Here is an 18789-nt window from a genome sequence, read left to right on the forward strand (position 1 = left end):
AATATCCAGGCAAAACTCTTTGCCCAAGTACACATGCGAAGTACAACCACTTGGGCAAGGTACTGGAGGACAACTGGTACCCCCAACTCTACCAAACAATGACACAATAGGGAAGTGGAGCAAATGAAGTATAATTTAAAATACTGTTAACTATTGAGGAAAATTTAAATAAAAAAGTAAATGTGGGATAAAATAAAAAGGGGACTGATGAGTGCAGCTGTCTGAAGCAGTATTTTGACATGCAAATTAGCATGCCAGTAGGAAAAGGAAGTGTTTACCTATGGAACTAGGGGGGAAACAAGGTAGATAAGTGACTTCAAAGTGGAGGGATAATGGAATTGGCACTTATATGCTAAAAGCCGGGTCCACAGGGTGGGGAACATCAAAGGGAAAAACATTATATATCCATATAGAGCTAATTAAAGGAAGAGACAGTAGAGGCAGCTACCATCACGGTCACACCCAGTTGTAGAAAGCAGGTTCTCCCGAAAACAAGTTATTGCTAAAAGGCTGCTGTTTAAAATCCAAAACTCAAACAGAGAAGATTACTCCACTGAAACTAAAGATGGTTTTTTCCAAATATGGACAAATAACCTGTGGGTGGTAACTATCTGTTGGATTTAGCTCAGTGTTATATAATATTGGATGTTGTTTGGGAAAAGGGGTGTTTCTCAGAGTTCAGGAAATGCAGGTAGTTGGAAACAAGGGGTAACTTCATTAGATACTGCTGTGTATAGCCATCAGTGTAGTTATGTGTACTGCTGTAATGTATTATAGCTCTTCTTGTGTGTTTTCTTTTCAGTTAATAAATATTCTTTATTAATTGATCACTACAAAACTGGACTATTCCTCCCTGGTTTGCATATCTTTTCTTACAGTATACCAAATTGAAAATATACACCACTAAGAACCAGTGTTCCAAACTACATTTCTGGGTTTAGGGATATCCTTGCATTTAACATCAGCGGGGTTCTTAACAATACATACATGCAAACTGAACCATTCTCGCAGGTTCTGGAATTCAACTTGCCAAAACTGTAACTCCCTTCCCAGCCCGATAGTGAGGTGAGACCACCCCTTTAAGAACACAAGACACTCACAGTTATAATAAGCAAATTGGAGGTAGTCAAAATGGGCAGGGAGAAAGTCATCAATGGGCGTTTCTCTGTCAGGTCGACTCGCCAGCTCTATCACACAATTCTGTTTGCAGTTCAGCACCTGAATATAGTGATCTCAAAGGAAATGGCAACAGCGAGTTAGATGGACATGTCACACTGTAATGCACCAATCTACGAACATACAAATCTGAAACAGCAACTTGCTCCAGCCTCATTCACGCACCTGTTGTCAATCTCCAAGGAGATTTGGTTCAATTTTGTCCAAGAAGCTGTGGTCAAAGCCCCAAATGGCCACACCCCTGTTAATCTGCAGGAGAGGCGAGAGACAACTTTGGATTCATGTTGAGCGAGTGGGCAAATCAATGGCAGATGCAGTATAATTTAGATAAGTGTGATTTTATTCACTTTGGAAGCAAAAACAGGAAGGCAGATTACTACCTGAATGTTTGTAAATTGGGAGAGGGGAGTGTGCAGCGGGACCTGGGTGTCCTTGTGCACCAGTCGCTGAAGGTAAGCATGCAAGTGCAGCAGGCGGTAAAGAAGGCTAATGGTATGTTGGGCTTCATTGCAAGAGGTTTTGAGTATAGAAGCAGGGATGTATTGCTGCAATTATACTGGGCCTTGGTGAGGCCACACCTGGAGCATTGTGTGCAGTTTTGGTCACCTTCTCTGAGGAAGGATGTTCTTGCTCTCAAGGGAGTGCAGCAAAGGTTTACCAGACTGATTCCAGGGATGGTGGGACTGGCATATGAGGAGAGATTGACTAGGTTGGGATTGTTCTCGCTGGAGTTCAGAAGAATGAGGGGGGATCTCATAGAGACTTATAAAATTCTAACGGGACTAGACAGGGTAGATGCAGGGAAGATGTTACCAATGATGGGTGTGTCCAGAACCAGGGGTCACAGTCTGAGGATTCAGGATAAACCATTTCGGACAGAGATAAGGAGACATTTCTTTACCCAAAGAGTCTGTGGAATTCATTACCCCAGGAAGTAGTTGATGCTAAAACATTGAATATATTCAAGAGGCGGATAGATATAGTACTTGGGGAGAATGGGATCAAAGACTATGGGGAGAAAGCAGGATTAGGCTATTGAATTAGATGATCAACTATGATCGTGATTAATGGCGGAGCAGGCTCGAAGGGCCAAAAGGCCTCCTCCTGCTCCTATCTTCCATGTATCTATCTATGTATGAATGTCTGAGTTGACACTCATGCTTCAAAGTTGATGAATATGAACAAGACTTGGAAATATATCCCCGTTTCTTTACTGTCCTGGAGTCAGTGAACCAGGGGTTGGTTTAGCACAGGACTAAATCGCTGGCTTTTAAAGCAGACCAAGGCAGGCCAGCAGCACGGTTCAATTCCCATACCAGCCTCCCCGAACAGGCACCGGAATGTGGCGACTAGGGGCTTTTCACAGTAACTTCATTTGAAGCCTACTTGTGACAATAAGCGATTTTCATTTCATTTCATTTCAAAATCGGAGCTCCCACCCTAACAGCACTGTGGCTGCACCTACACCACATAGACTGGAGCAGTTCAAGAATGCAGCTCACCCCTACAATCTCAAGGGCAATTAGGGATGGACAATAAATGCTGGCCTTGCTAACGATGCCATATCCCGTGTATAAAATAAATTAAAACTAGCCCACACCCTATTCATGGTAATTCAAGAGATAAGAGGCGAGATTCTCTGGTCTCCCGGTGGCCAGGTTCTCGGTGAGGGAGGTAGCCTGCGGTTGGCCGGCGATGAGTTCTTTTGGCCCCGCCGTGGTCAACGTGATTTCCCATTGAATCCACTCCACACCGTGGGAAATCCCATGGCAGGAGTGCGATGTTGCCGGAACCGGAGGATCCCGCCGGCATAAACAGCCGGAAGATCTCGCCCAAGATTTTATGTACTAACCGCAGACATATCTCTCTTGAACATTTGACTGGAAAGGTGATTGTCTTGGGCTCTCCAGTAGCTCAGTTGGTGAGCGAATCTAAGCCGCACACACCAAGAAAATCCCAACTTCATTCCATGTCCTGCATTAAGTTAGAACATCTCCGTCTGGTTATGTTGAGATGTTATAGAACATAGAACATAGAACAGTACAGCACAGAACAGGCCCTTCGGCCCTCGATGTTGTGCCAAGCAATGATCACCCTACTCAAACCCACGTATCCACCCTATACCCGTAACCCAACAACCCCCACACCCTTAACCTTACTTTTAAGGACACTACGGGCAATTTAGCATGGCCAATCCACCTAACCCGCACATCTTTGGACTGTGGGAGGAAACCGGAGCACCCGGGGGAAACCCACGCACACACGGGGAGGACGTCCAGACTCCGCACAGACAGTGACCCAGCCGGGAACCGAACCTGGGACCCTGGAGCTGTGAAGCATTTATGCTAACCACCATGCTACCGTGCTACCCACGTCAGTGGTGTGGATTGTAAAGGGAAAATCGAACTTGGGTTCCATGTGTGATTGTTATGCATCCACACCGCCACCACTCCAAAGGATGTGCACACATACAGAGTTTTGGTGATCGCCTATTACACAGAGCAAGCTCCCACAACCAGCAATGTGTTAATGGACAGATAATTTATTTTAGGTGGTGTTGTCTGAGTGTTACATATTAGTCAGGACACCCAAAAGAACCCCACTGCTCTCTTTGAAATAATGCCATGGGATCATTTCTACTCTCCTGAGAGCAAATGAAGACCTCAGTTTAGCATTTTGGCTGAAAGGCAGCACCTACAACAGTGCAGCACTCCCTCAGCATTGCGTTGGAGAAATAATCTAGATTAGGATGCTCTTATCTCTGGAGAGGGTCTTGAACCCAAAACCACCTGGCTCAGAGGTACAGGTGCTACCAAATCAGCCTCCGTGGAAGTAGTCAGTGAAAGATTCCTGGGCCATTTTGACTTCTGCACAAGTGTAAGAGTTACCTGTTATAGCCTGGAACAGGTCCGCATTGTAATCCATGTAACTGTAGCCATCAAAATTGTACGGGCCCTCGCAGAGAGCGCGGCATTCCATGTGTGCCGTGAAGTATTCCAGCAATGCATTTTCTAAGTACTCAATTGCTGGCTCAAACTGCTCATCCGTGTAAAGTCGGACCCCTGTACGAAAAGCTTCCTGAGAAACAAGGCAACAGAACAGAGATCAACAGAATATCCATGCAAAGTTAGCCACATATAATATATAAATTACCTTAGAGTTCCCACACGTTCATCTGACCTCCACATTGCAGAGCAGAATTCAGAGCATCACTTCGGATGTTAAGAATTCTCCACATTTGCAACCCCACACGCATGTCCCCAAATCATGTCTGTTTTTCTGGCTGCAGAATATCCATCTCCCCAATCCCATGCTTATCCCCCTGCACCCCATTTCCTTCAGTAAATGATGTACAGGCTAACAATACAGATTAGCTACCATACTTTGTTTGTACTGCAACCCTCTACTATTTAAAAAAAAAAATTTAGAGTGCCCAATTTTTTCCAATTAAGGGGCAATTTAGCATGGCCAATCCACCTATCCTGCACATATTTTGGGTTGTGGGGGTGAAACCCACGCAAACACGGGGAGAATGTGCAAACTCCACACAGACAGTGACCCAGGGCCGGGATTCGAACCTGGGTCCTCAGCGCCGTAGGCAGCAATGCTACCCACTGTGCCACCGTGCTGCCCAACCCTCTACTATAAAGGTTTGTTTAACCCAGGTCATAGCCAACGTGAACACGCAGTACAAAGCAATCCATAGGACTGAGGTGAGGAGAAATTTCTTCGCCCTGAGAGTGGTGAATCTGTGGAATTCACTACCACAAAAAGTAGTTAAAGCAAAAACATTGTGGGACTTCAAGAAGGAATTAGCTATAGATCTTGGGGCTAAAAGGATCAAGAGATATGGGGGGGGAGGCAGGATCAGGGTATTGAACTTGGTGATCAGCCATGAGCAGAATGAATGGTGGAGCAGGCTTGAAAGTTGAATGGTCTCCTCCTGCTTCTATTTCCTATATATGTTTCTATGTATGTTTGGTGACAAATAAATCTGTAACTTCAGGCAACAAAGTTATACCATGGCTGATGAAGGAATTAGAATTCTCCTGGGGTTTTACTTGGTTTATTTATTCTTGGGATGTGGATGCCATTGGCAAGGCTGGTACTTATTGCCCAATCCTGGTTGCTCTTGAGATAGAGATAGTGAGCCTTTCCTTGAACCTTGGCAAATAGCAGTTTGATATAACTGAGTGGCTTGCTAGGGCACTTCAGAGGGCTGTCAAGAATCAATCACATTGAGATGGGGCTGGAGCAAAATCTAGACCATGCGGGGTAAGGAGAACAAATTATCTTGCCTAAAGGACATCAATGAGAAGAATCCAACAGATTCCTGGTCACTTTTACCAGATTTTAAAAACTTAATTCAGCTTCTCAAACCAATAACCTGCAATTGTGAACTCTTGTGTGCTGGATTATTAGCCTCGACCTTTGGATTCAGTGATAAGACCACCACACTCCCATATCTCGCCTAGAATACAGCTTTGCCAGTTAGCGAGTTATTACCATGTGAGGTTTGGCTTCCAGATCCTTAAAGTCTGAATCTTTCACGCCAGCCATCAGTCTGTAATACTCCAGGTTCTGTCTCATCTCCAGGTGTTCGGGGTTCACCACATAGAAGGTGTGAGCGGCGGCCACAGCCTTGCCCAGCTTCTTAATCTGTAACAAAACAAAACACAGTGGGCATATTTTCCGCAACATTGTAAGGGCTTCATAAGGGTGTAGAAAATGTAGGAAGGCCGGGTGGATTGGCCATGCTAAATTGGGTAATAATAATATAATAAATTAGAATAATATTATCCAATAATATTCTACTGGACTGTTAACATTGAAAGCTCCAAGCCCCGTCGCCGAGGAAAATGGAAGAATGATTACAGGGGAGAAGGAGGCCATTCAGCTCGTCGAGTCCATACAGGCTCTCATGTGGATGAGCGAAAGAGATGACCAAAGGTTGGACTGAAAATGTGGCGTTCAAGAAGCCTTTTAAAGGTGGGGGGGGGGGGGGGCTAGTAAGGAAGCAGAGGGGTTTATGGGTGGGGACAAGGACTTCAGGGCTGAGATAATTACAGGCAAATTACTTATTCCCAACCATTGAGAATTTGGTCATTTAAACTTCAGTCCAAACATGGTGACCAGAATTTTGAGCTGGACAAGTTCACACATGAATCTAATCATTAGCCGAGCTCAAACAGGCTAGAATGGCATGCAACTGTCTGGAATCTCATGTTTGGATGTCAGGCCTAAGGCTCCATGGCCTGTCCCAACCTGTGGAAAACTCTGTAACTGGTGGCAACGATCCTAGCTCAGGCCAGAGGAGTTTCGATCTCAATTCTTCACACAAAGAGTGGGGGTTAGTGGAATCGAATGCCCAGGATTATAATTCAGGCTTCTTCCCAGTGCTTTCTGTTAATATCTATAGCAAAGGTGTTTATAGCTGGGGTAACTTTTCTACAAGCGGTGAACCCTTATACTACTGGGCTATGCACCAAATGTATTGCTTCCAAACCCTTGGCCTCTCCAAACTGGAAGGACACATCACATTGCCACACTCCACAGCTCAGTCTAAATACTACGCATCATGAATATTAAGAAGAAAGATTAGGCAGGGGCAAATATTTGATCAGCAGATTAGGTAACAATTCATCATTTAACTTTCACAGATACTTTAACAATTTTACTAAGTCCCAGATGTCCCCATAACTGTAAACACCTCCAGTCTTACAGCTCTCCAAATTGTCTGTGTTCCTCCAATTCTGGCCCCTTGCACAAGTGTGATTTTCTTTGTTCCATCTTTGCTGCCTAGGCCCTAAGCTCTGGAATTCCCACCCTAAAACTCACCCCCGCTCTTGCTATCTTTCCTCCTTTAAGACACTATTTAAAATGTACCCTCTGAGTGCAGCACGGTGGCACAGTGGTTAGCATTGCTGCCTATGGGGCTGAGGACCTGGGTTCAAATCCCAGCCCTGGGTCACTACCCATGTGGAGTTTGCACATTCTCCCCGTGTCCGCGTGGGTTTCACCCCCACAACCCAAGGATGTGCAGGTTAGGTGGATTGACCATGCTAAATTGCCCCTTAATTGGAAAAAATAATTGGGTGCTCTAAAATTTTTTTTTAAAATGTACCCTCTTGAATGACGAAGCTTATGTTCTCCGTCTTTTTTTAAAAATAAATTTAGATTACCCAATTATTTTTTCCAATTAAGGGGCAATTTAGCGTGGCCAATCCACCTACTTTGCACATTTTTGGGTTGTGGGAGCGAAACCCACGCAGACACGGGGAGAATGTGCAAACTCCACACAGACAGTGACCCAGAGCCGGGATCGAACCTGGGACCTCAGCGCCGTGGGGCGGTTGTGCTAACCACTAGGCCACCGTGCTGCCCAATGTTCTCCGTCCTAACATCTCCATGGGCGGCACGGAGGCACAGTGGTTAGCACTGCTGCCTCACATTGCCAGAGACCCGCGTTAAATTCCAGCCTTGGGTGACTTTCTCTGTGGAGTTGGCACGTTCTCCCCGTGTCTGCGTGGGTTTCGTCCGGGTGTTCCGGTTCCAAAGATGTGCAGGTTTAGGTGGATTGGCCACACTAAATTACCCCTGAATGTCCAGGAATGTACAGATTAGGTGGAGTTAAGGACAGAGGGCGAGGGAGTGGGCCTAGGTAGGGTGTTTGTTCAAAGGGTACGTTCAGATTCAACCGGCAAAACTGTTTCCGTAGGGATTCTATGGATTCTTATCTGACATGGTGCCATATTTTCTCCAATGTTCCAATGAGGCACCTGGATGATACAGGTGCTTACAAATGCAAGTTAGTGTCACTGTGTCTGCTTTTTCAAATCCTTCCATTAGATCACTTCTGACCGGGTATTTCAGCAATTATGTGTAGACATTATGATGGCCAAGGAGGGGAGGTTCCAGAGAAAGCCCTGCTACGTCATTGCTGCAAGCAAGGGCCAGTATGGCTCAGCTTCTGTGCGATGCCGCCTTACTGTAGGCTTGAGTGAACCGAGGCAGCCAGATTCCTCCCCAGGTTTCATTGCCTTGGGGGGGCTGAGTGACCCCACAAAACTGGGGGTGATCGTACAAAAGGAGATCGTTCATGTACCGCCATCCATCTTTAACCAGGAGATTCTCATTCTGACATCTAGCCGACATTTGAGGAACATTCAAATTAGGGGCGGGAGTAGGCCATTCGGCCCATCGAGCCTGCTCCACCATTCAATAAGACCACGGCTGATCCAATTGTAACAACCCAACATTCCTGCTTTAATAAGGACACAGGGAGTCCACACCGAGTAAAATTAAGAACAAAATTATATTTACAAACAACATACATACACTTCCTGGTAGACCCCTACCGAGGTCCAACAGATCGGTGCCTTACTGTCCGACCTCATACACACTGAGTAATTGAGATACCCCGCTCCTAGTGGGAAAAATCGTACTCTGGAAGGAGCATGGGAAAGACAAGCATTCCCACCCCGTAGGTCACTTGCGGGATATTGCACATGTCTTCCCCGATAACCTTTCACCCCTTTGATTTTTTCGAAATCTAGAGTACCCAATTCATTTTATCCAATTAAGGGGCAATTTAGCCTGGTCAATCCACCTAGCCTGCACATCTTAGGGTTGTGGGGGTGAAACCCACGCAAACACGGGGAGAATGTACAAACTCCACACGGACAGTGACCTAGAGCCAGGATCGAACCTGCCACTGTGAAGCAGCAGTGCTACTCATTGTGCCACTGTGCTGCCCTTCACCCCCTTGTTAACCAAGAGTCTATCTACCTCTACCTTAAAAATATTCAAAGATTCTACTTCCTCTGCCTTTTGAGGAAGAGAGTCCCAGCGATTCATGACAATCTGAGAGAAAGAATATCTCCCCATCTCGGTCTTATTTTTAGACAGTGACCCTAGTTCTCGATTCTTCCACAAGAGGAAATATCCTCTCCACAAATGCATCTCCTCTGGCGATCAAAAGCTTGTATACATTGACATGTCACAAGCCTTGCGGTTGCAGCAAAGCATTTGGACCTGACGGGAAAAGTTTGAATGAACTTTCCCTGCCCTCACCTGCATTGCCGCCTCTGTCCGCTATCTGTCGCTGTGACAGCTTCAACACCTGCCCTGAGTCCAGTGATTATTTGCTTTATATTGATCATGGAATCATAGAATCCCTACAGTGCATCGGCCCATCGAATTATGGTCATTATTCTCAAAACTCTTCCCACTCAGGTATAAAGTTAGGTTTCGTCCTTTTACCCCTCTTATTTTCATCCCTCTTCTCTTTGGGGCTGGTGTTCAGATTTTCAAAAGTCAAAACTGGGACACGCTGAAAAGCCATGGGAATGTGGTGATCTTTGTCCAAACAAAGATAGGGATTTGGGGGCAGGTGAGAGTGTGAGGTCATGTGACGACATGACCTCCCGGAGTTTGTCCAGCCAGAATTGGCAACCTTATTCCCGAGATTGTCTTCAGCCATGGAGCCATCAGTGACAGAAAGGTAGTGACAACTCCTTTGGAGACTTGGGGATCGTGGGAGGTGGGGGGAATACAGGAAGAAGGATGAAATTTCACACAGTTTCTCCAGTTTATCATAGAATCAGTGCTGAAGGAGGCCATTCAGCCCATCTAGTCTGCGCCGGCCCTCCAAATGAGCACTCTACCTAGCCCACTCCCCCGCCCTATCCTCGTACACTCGTGCATTGATCATGGCCAATCCACCTAACGTTCACATCTTTGGACTGTGGGAGGAAAGTGAAGAACCCGGAGGAAACCCACAGCAGACACAGGGAGAACGTGCAAACTCCAGTTACGCAAGGCCATAATTGAACCCATGTCCCTGGTGCTGTGAGGCAGCAGTGCTAACCACTGTGCTGTATACTGGACAAAAAGGGAAAGGGTAAAAACCGGGACATTTGAACTATTTTTAGAAAATTGTCAGACAGCGGAGCATTTCATGAAAAAAAAAACAGAGTATCTGGTCACCCTAGGCTGAGGTAACTCTCTCTCACCTTTCTGCCATCTCACCCCAATTCTTAATCACCACCTTATAGCCTAGGCCAGTCAGCAGGTTATTCGCCCAGAAGACCGAATACCATCCTTAACCCGCTGCCCATGTAGGCTAGATTTTCTAGCTGGAAACAGGAGTGGCAACTTTAGTTTTGAGTTACCCCCTCCCATGCCCAATGATACTGAGGCCGACAGAGAAACCATGACAACTGCACCCTGCATGGGCCACAGATTGAACCATGGAGCTCAGAACACGCCCAAGTCTTGCAATCAGTGACAAAACCATCAACGGTAATCCAGCTAGTTTTTCTTATTATTCAGGCATCTAATATGACAGGATGTTTATATACTAATTCTCTTTGCATGTATAGCTGAGATTTTTCAAAGTTAAGATGCCAAAGTAAAAGGCCAAGACACCTCGAGGGTTGGAACTGTAAGAGAAGATGGACTATGTAAAGCAGTTGTAGCTGAAGATAAAACAATCTCTTGTGCATTCCACCTTCACAATGCCAGTACAAAGTGGAAACTCAACATCACTTTGAATGACCAGAGACATAATCCGCACCCTGTTTATCTAGGTGTCACTCTTGATGGAACCCACACGTGTAAATAGCATCTTATCAAGATTGTAGAAAAATTTAAAAACTCACTTAGCTGCCTGGTACATCACGAGGATCATAGGCCAAAGCCCTAAGGACCTCTGCTTTTGCCATCACGTACCCAACTGCAGAATACTGTGCACCAGTAAGGTACCAGTCTGCCCACATCAAACTTATTGATGTGCAACTCACCTCAACAATTTCCAGAATTACATGTAAATATTGCCACAATTCCAGAGGGCTATAGGCTGCTCTTCACTTTAAGAGAGAGTTGACCAAGTGGTTAGCACTGCTGCCTCCCGGCGCCAGGTCCCAGTTTCGATCCCGGCCCTGCGTCACTGTCCATGTGGAGTTTGCACATTTTCCCTGTGTCTGTGTGGGTCTCACCCCCACAATCCAAAGATGTGCAGAGTCGGTGGATTGGCCCTGCTAAGGTGCCCATTAATTGGAAAAAAAATAATTGGATACTCTAAATTTATTTTTCAAAATAAAGAAAAAGAGAGAGTTGATCAGTGGTGATTGAACCCAAGGGTCAACCACACCTCAGACGAGGGACGAGGTTGAGAAGGCGGGGCCTTCATGAATAACCTCAGCCGGTTTGGGGATTGAACCCATGCAGCTGGCGTCGCTCTGCGTCACAAAGCTGCCATCCAGCCAAGTGAGCTAACCTTAAGTACATGTGCTCTCTGACTGACTCACCTACCTGGCTCTCAGCCCTGAACAACGTTGTCCCCACACTATCCCCATCCCCACAACACTGCCACATCGGCAGGGTAATTGCAGCAGGCAAGTTATTAGGGGAAAACTACTCCAACCACAGCCTGTCCTTATTCAATGAATTCCTCAACACACCGGCAGTGCGCTTTCCCTCAACCACCCCATCTGGCTAAACCTACCATGCCGAGGCATAACAGCAGGAGAAAACATTCACCAGAAACTACTCTCTCATCATAGACACCACTGCTTGGCCACTGGATATGATCTCCCACAGCAACACTGGGCCATTTACGGATTGGCCAAGGACTCTGTGCAACATCTGACATAAGTGGGACCGCCAAGACCATCCAGCTTTCAGCTGTTTTACAATCCAAACGACAGCTCACAATTATTGAGGAGTGTGGTCAGACTGAACTTGAACTCCACCTAGCCACTGACAAGCCTGTCTCTGTGACTGAAATAAACAAATAAACAGAGAGCCTCTACAGGTGGATCATCCAGTGTCCTGGAGAGCTGGGGGAGGGTGGGGGGCATCCTCCAGCCTCACAATGATCCTGGACATCCAACTTCTTTCTCAGGAGGTCTATCTGCCGGTCTCAGAGTGCTCCCGGAGATCCACCTTCATTTTCAAGATGCCCACCTCCTTTCTTCAATCGTGGGTCAGTGAGGTTAGTTGGCTTTTCAATATGGCACCCAGATTGGAGGGTGAACGACACGCCTTCAGGACTGTCCTGCCATTAAATATGGCGCAAAACACCTGGTTGCATAATTAATGAAGTCGGGGCCGGAGAATATGGCTCGTTTTCCCACTGGCCTCCACGGCAGGAAACACATTCCCGTCCCCTCCATGGGACTTAGTCCCAGATGGGAGAGCTTTGCCCACCAACTTTGCCCCATATCTCTCAACACCTCCAGTACAACGAAATTCCGTCAATCTCAGATATAGGGTGGGATTCTCCGGCCTCCCAACCACATGTTTCTCGCTGGCGGGAAGTGCCACATCGTTCGCTGGCAGCGGGATTCTCTGCTCCCACCGCGGTCAATGAGAATTCCCATTTAAGCCCATTTCCCATTTGTGGAAGAGAGTTCCAAACTTCTGTCACCTTTGTTATGTGTGCAAGTGTTTCTGCATGTCACAATCTCTGATAATGCCCTCTAGCCCTGACTCCTCAAATAGGTTTCCATCTACCCTGTCCGTCTACCTTAACATCTTCAAAGCTTTGCTCAGATCATCCCTTAACCTTTTGAATTCCGGCAAATATAACCCCAGTTCACCCAGAGAGCGGTGAGCCTGTGGAATTTGTTACCACAGACATTAGTTGAGGCCAAAACATTGTATGTTTTCTTTTTTTTTAAATAAATTTGGAGTATCCAATTATTTTTTTACAATTAAAGGGCAATTTAGCATGGCCAATCCATCTACCCTGCACATTGTTGGGTTGTGGGAGTGAGACCCACACAGTCATGGGGAGAATGTGCAAACTCCACACGGACAGTGACCTGGTGCCCGGATCGAAACCAGGTCCTCGGTGGCCTGGGGCAGCAGTGCTAATTATTGTGCCACCATGCCGCCTTAAAACCATGCAGGTTTCCCTTTTTTTTAGAAAATATTTTATTGAAGCATTTGTAATTTTCACAGTTTAAAACATTAACGTTTCTTACATTGCATGTTTTCAAGAAGCAGTTCGATGTAGTAATTGGGGTGAAGGGGATCAAAGTATATGGGGGAAGGTGGGATGATCAGCCATGATCATAATGAATGGCAGAGCAGGCTCGAAGGGCCAAATGGCCTCCTCCTGCTCCTATTTTCTATCTTTCTATGGTATGGGAGAATGCTATATTAATGCAAGTTTTTCTACTCATTTTTAAAAAACAAAATAGATGCCTCTATTGAAGGGAAAAGTAACGATCAAGCAGATGAAGATTTCGAGGCATTGCAAAAGCACCTGAGAGAAAAACATTCTATTAAACAGGGTGAGATGCTGTCAATTTTTCCCTAATTAAAAACATTTGCCACAAGTGGCCTTCTAAAGGAAAAGTTTCAAATCACCCAAATCAAGGACTGCTTCTGCAGGAGCAGCTGGGATTTTTAAAACTTAGTTTTCAGACATAGAGGCCGGACTCTTCCAAAGTTCGGTGGGATTTTGCAAATCTGCTTGCAGACCGTGGAATGGGAGCTGTAAGCAGCAACGGGGAGCTTCAGCTGACAGCCGGCTTCGACGTGGCACTCAGGCGAGTGGGCTTGGCTGGGGGAGGGGGATGGTGGGCAGGGCCGTCTGCAGCTCTCCACCATAGGCAGGAGTAAAACAGACTAAACGTGTCGCCTGAAGGCAAGGGGACGCAGGGGCAAACAACACCTTGTGCCCCCTTCCAACACCAAAAACTGGCAAATGTTAAAAGAATGAGTGTCGATGGCCGCAGTGTACACATTTTTCAGCTAAGGCTCGGAGGAAGCTCCAAAGTGTGAATCAAATCTGGCACAATTCTTCAGGTGCAACGGGGGATGTTCTCACAAGTCTACGAAAGGCGCACCTCAAGTGGAAATTAGACAAAAGAAGCGAGAGAATCTTCCCAATTTGCCCTTCAGCACTTGACTGTGCAACAGTGTTCCTGACCATTGTTAAATCAGGGTAAAATCAATATCATTCTTTGGTCCATACGTTATTTCACCCTTTTTGCAAGGCAAAGTAGGGTCCTCTGTCAAGCTCCGTCTAATACCCACTTTTCAGATGAATATCTGGCCCAGCTGAAGGAATTTTGAAACTAGAGACTTGTCCATCCCCTAACACTACCACTTCTCATTACATATAACAAGCACAGAATTCAGCACTGCAAAAGTAAAGTGCAGGAGGAGGCACTTGGGAGAATTTGCTCGAGAGAATCCTTTAAGATTCAGCTTCGGTGGGATTTCAAATATAAAATACGTGAACTGTTATTTTAAGCTGCAGTTAATCGCCGAACGACCCTGATCACATGTTGACGCGAGAGTGGGTGAAAATAGATTTGAGGGTCTGATAGGAAAGAGGGGGAAGGCATGGTGGGAAGTTCTGATTAACATTACCTTGAAATAAGCCATTTGTAGGTAGTTGTAAGGGGTCCTCTTCTGGAACTCGAGCAGAAGTTCCTCGGAGATCTGATGCATGGAGTAGGGCCCCAGTTTGTCTTTCTCACACTCCTTCAGGCAATCGGCCTTCCTCAGCACTGTGTTGAAGAAGTTTGTGTCGTAGAAGAATTCCTGCCCACTGCTGGAGATGGCAAACCCTGTCTGGTTGTTGCAGCGACTCCAGCAGTGGACCTTAACCCGGCGCAGGGCCGCTTTGTTCTTCAGTGCCCGCTCCATGTTGATGATCACCCCTTGCCAGTCATCGCGGTAATACGCTTCCACCGCCGCGCTGAACAGGCGGTCGTACGGCTCCAGCGGCGAATGGCCTGGCTCCCGTTGCTGGGCCCTGTTCCCTCCAGCCAAGATAAGCGTGAGGAAAATAGACCAGAGGGCCATGTCGGTGGTGGAGAGAGAGAGGGAGGGAGAGAGGGAGAAAGAGAGAAACATAGAGAGAGAGAGCGACAGAGACACCACAGCCTTCTGAGGAACAGGGGTTAGGATGAAATGTGAACTGGAGAGTGCTTCCTCCCGAAGGGAGGAGCCTCGGCCTGTCTCCTCCCTGCAGCCACTCACAAACTGCTCAAATCTTTAAACATGGAATGCTTATGTGCTGCAGTTAGCGTTAAGTTTAAAGCAGGGAGAGGGTGGAATTTACTGAAATGAGGGAGAAAGAAAGGGACTCACTTCAGAGAAACTGAAGAAAAACCAGAGAAATCTTTGACCTCCAGCTCTGATTTCAGGGACTGGGGGCGTGCAGTTCAACATATTTCTTTCCACATGTTGAAGTCTTGTCGCCTCCCCCTGCCCTTCCTCCTGCACAGCTCTTGCTGTATGATTCCCTCTATTGTACAAGGCATCGGGATATTTGACGGTCTTAAAAGGTGCTTGTGAAGTGCAATTTGTTTGAAAGAACTCAAAGCTGCTTCAGCCAAAACTTAAGTCCCTCGGATTGTACCCTGGGATTGTACCTTGCCCGCCTCAGATTTACAAGGGCGGTCTCTACCTCAGCTGTCCTGGAAATGAAGGGAGTTGAAAGTGTGTGCAAAAATTGACTGTACAAAGCGGAAGGCAGAATTTCTAACCCCGGTCATATTTTCTTTGTTGCAGCAAGGGTGGAGGGTTTTGGGGATTCTTTCCTTAATATCCGCTTTACAGAATCTTAAATAAAAATCCTCTTGCATCAGTTTGGATTTAAATAGGTTGAGGAACATTTTGACTTAAACATAGGATTCCTATTCAACCTTCCCCCTGTGCCATCAGGGGATCCTGCTTCTGAAAACAGTTGGTTCTCTAGTGTGTGTGTGTATATAGAGCACACTGGTGATGATGGGGGGAGGGGAAATGGAGCCGCCCATAGAGTACTGGAAAATGTAACCCTTTCAGTACCATTCTGAAACACCAAGATTTTGATTTTACCAAGTGTGCACAGTGAAACATAGGAACAGGAGTAGGCCATTCAGCCCCTCGAGCCTGCCCCGCCATTCAATGAGATCATGGCTGATCTGTGATTAACTCCATGGGCTGGATCCTCCCTAAATGAGACTATGTCCCCATGCCGGCGCAGGGACCCAGAGTGAATCTCGGAGCCTCCAGCGGCCGCGCCGAGCTCCAAGGTGGACTCGGGCCATGGAGCCAAACAGAGAAAAGAGACCCCCCCCCCCCCCCGGGTCGGCCGCACGTCTGAGCCTCAGTCCGTGCAGATTTAATCCCTGGCCTCCTAAAAGGCCACCCTGGCCTCTGATTCCCCCGCCCCCGACCAGGGTGTCCGTGGACTGAGTCCATGCCGCCCCGTCAGCATCCCGACCGGCAAATGGTGGTTACTTCCACGCCGCCGGGAACTCAGCCGGTCGAGAGCGGAGGGTTGCTGGGCGGGCCTCTGGCAAAGCCCACCCCCGCCCCTGGCGGCGCGGCGTACTTCGTGCTCACGCCGATGTTTGGATCCTGGAGAGTCACCGGATCAGCGCCGGGCTCGATTACGGCGTGAAAGTGGATTCTCCGCCCCCGTGCTGGCTGCGATTTCGGCACGGGGCTGCGGAGAATCCAGTCCCATATATCTGCCTTTGGCCCATATCCCTTAATATCTTTGCTCAACAAAAACCTATCTATCTCAGTTTTAAAATTAACAACTGATCCAGTTTCAACTGCTGTTTGTGGGAGAGAGTTCCAAACCTCTATCACCCTATGAGTGAAGAAATTCTTCCTGACATCTCTCTTGAATGGCCTAGCCCTAATTTTTAGACTATGCCCCCTAATTTTAGAATCTCCAACCATTGGAAATAGTTCATCTTTATCTACTCTGTCTTTCCTTGTTAATATCTTGAATACTTTGGTGAGATAACTCCTTAGCCTTCCAACTTCTAGCATAGCAAATCCAATTTGAGTAATCTCTCCTCGTAACCAAACCCCTGTAGTTCAGGTATCATTTTTGTAAACCTACGCTGCACTCCCTCCAAGGCCAAAATATCCTTCCTAAAGTGGGGTGCTCAGAATTGCTCACTGTGACTCCAAGTGGGGTCTAACCAAGGTTTTGTGTAGCTGAAGCACAACCGCTGTCTTTATACACCAACCCTCTAGATATAAAGGCTGGCATTCCATTATCCTTTTTAGTTATTTTCTGCATGTGTTCCTGGCATTTTAAGGACCTATGCCCCAGTGGTATTCAGGATTGTCCCAGGGCCTCCAGGAATTCAAGATTATCCTCCTGATGGGTGGCACGGTGGCGCAATGGTTAGCACTACTTCATCACGGCGCCAAGTGCCCGGGTTCGATCCTGGCCCCGGCTTCACTGTGGAGTTTGCACATTCTCCCCATGTCTGCGTGGGTCTCACCCCCACAACCAAAAAATATGAAGGGTAGGTGAATTGGCCATGCTAAATTGTCCCTTAATTGGGGCAAAAAGATTATCCTGCTGATCACGGCAAAATCAAAGTGCAAAAATAATATTGCAAGAAACTATTGGGGTAAAATTCATTTTCTTTGACCTCCATCATTCATCGGTTTTAAAATATTGAAGATGGGGGGGGGGGGGGGGGGGGGGGGGGGGGGGCTTGCGATACAACATCCAGGAGTAAATCCAAGGATAGTTGGTAGCCGAAAGTATCACATACGTCTTCAATACTGGGCTTCCCGAAGCTGGGGCCTGTGAGGAGATCCTATTGGGTCCATCACACCCATAGCATCATCAGACTTGAAGGTCTTTGTTTTGCCTTGCGGAACTTTAATTAAAATTAGAAGTTAATGGAGTGAGATGAGGAGAACTTCTTTTACCCAGCAAGTTGTTAGGATCTGGGATGTGGTGCCAGAAAGGGCGGTGGAAGCAGATTCACCTGGAACGATGAAAGAGGATTTGCATAAACTCTCGAATGGGATAAAATTGACAGGACTATGAATAAGGGGGCGGGGTTTGGGAGTAATTGGGTAGCGCAGGCAGAAGTTCAAATGGCCTTTTTTGGGGAAGTTTCATTCCATAAGGTAATAAGAGGATGAAATAAAATCAATGCAGCAATGTGAAGTAATAGTGGTGAGAGAAATAGGGATATTAGAAGTGAAGGGAGAATGGCCGAATATGGGATGATGCATTTTGGCAGGAGAGATAGAGATTTAATGGCATATTTTGAAACAATGTGCATGGACACAGAGACCTGAGAGCTCTTTCGGGCAGCACGATAGCACAGTGGTTAGCACAATTGCTTCACAGTTCCAGGGTCCCAGGGTCGATTCCCGGCTTGGGTCACTGTCTGTGTGGAGTTTACATGTTCTCCCCGTGTCTGCGTGGGTTTCCTCCCACAGTCCAAAGGTTAGGTGGATTGGCTATGCTAAATTGCCCTGAGTGTCCACAAAAGATTAGATGGGGTTACAGAGATAGGGTGGAGGTGTGGGGATAAGGTAGAGGTGTGGGCTGAAGTGGGGTGCACTTCCCAAGGGCCGGTGCAGACTCAATAGGCCAAATGGCCTCCTTCTGCACTGTAAATTCTATGATTCTATGATCCTTGAAGGTGGCAAGACATATTGAGACAATAAGCCTGTGGAGATCTTGGGCCTCATGAATAAAGGTATTGAGTACAAAAGCAAGGAAGCTATGCTGAAAATTTATCAAGCTCTGGTTGGACCACAATTAGAGAATTGTGCCCAGTTCTGGTGACTACGTGACAGCTAAGATGTGAGAACCCAGAGGCAACTTAC

At 46.8% G+C, this 18789-nt stretch overlaps 1 protein-coding gene across 2 annotated transcripts in view; it reads right to left on the reverse strand.

Annotated features, from left to right (window-relative positions):
• p3h1 (prolyl 3-hydroxylase 1) overlaps positions 1-18789 on the reverse strand; it is a 55391-nt gene that overhangs the window by 34986 nt on the left and 1616 nt on the right. Inside the window, exons 1-4 of one of the 2 annotated variants that reach the window (XM_038822357.1) lie at positions 14566-15552; positions 5683-5835; positions 4065-4254; positions 1101-1232 (exon numbers count right to left, since the gene is read on the reverse strand). In XM_038822357.1, the coding sequence (XP_038678285.1) occupies positions 1101-1232; positions 4065-4254; positions 5683-5835; positions 14566-15054 (964 nt within the window). In that variant the 5' untranslated portion in view covers positions 15055-15552. Of the gene's footprint in view, positions 1-1100; positions 1233-4064; positions 4255-5682; positions 5836-14565; positions 15553-18789 lie in introns of those variants that run through there. The other variant, XM_038822358.1, reaches the window with a different exon arrangement.

This window comes from Scyliorhinus canicula, chromosome 16, assembly GCF_902713615.1.
Source record: "Scyliorhinus canicula chromosome 16, sScyCan1.1, whole genome shotgun sequence".
Classification (NCBI taxonomy): Eukaryota; Metazoa; Chordata; class Chondrichthyes; order Carcharhiniformes; family Scyliorhinidae; genus Scyliorhinus; species Scyliorhinus canicula.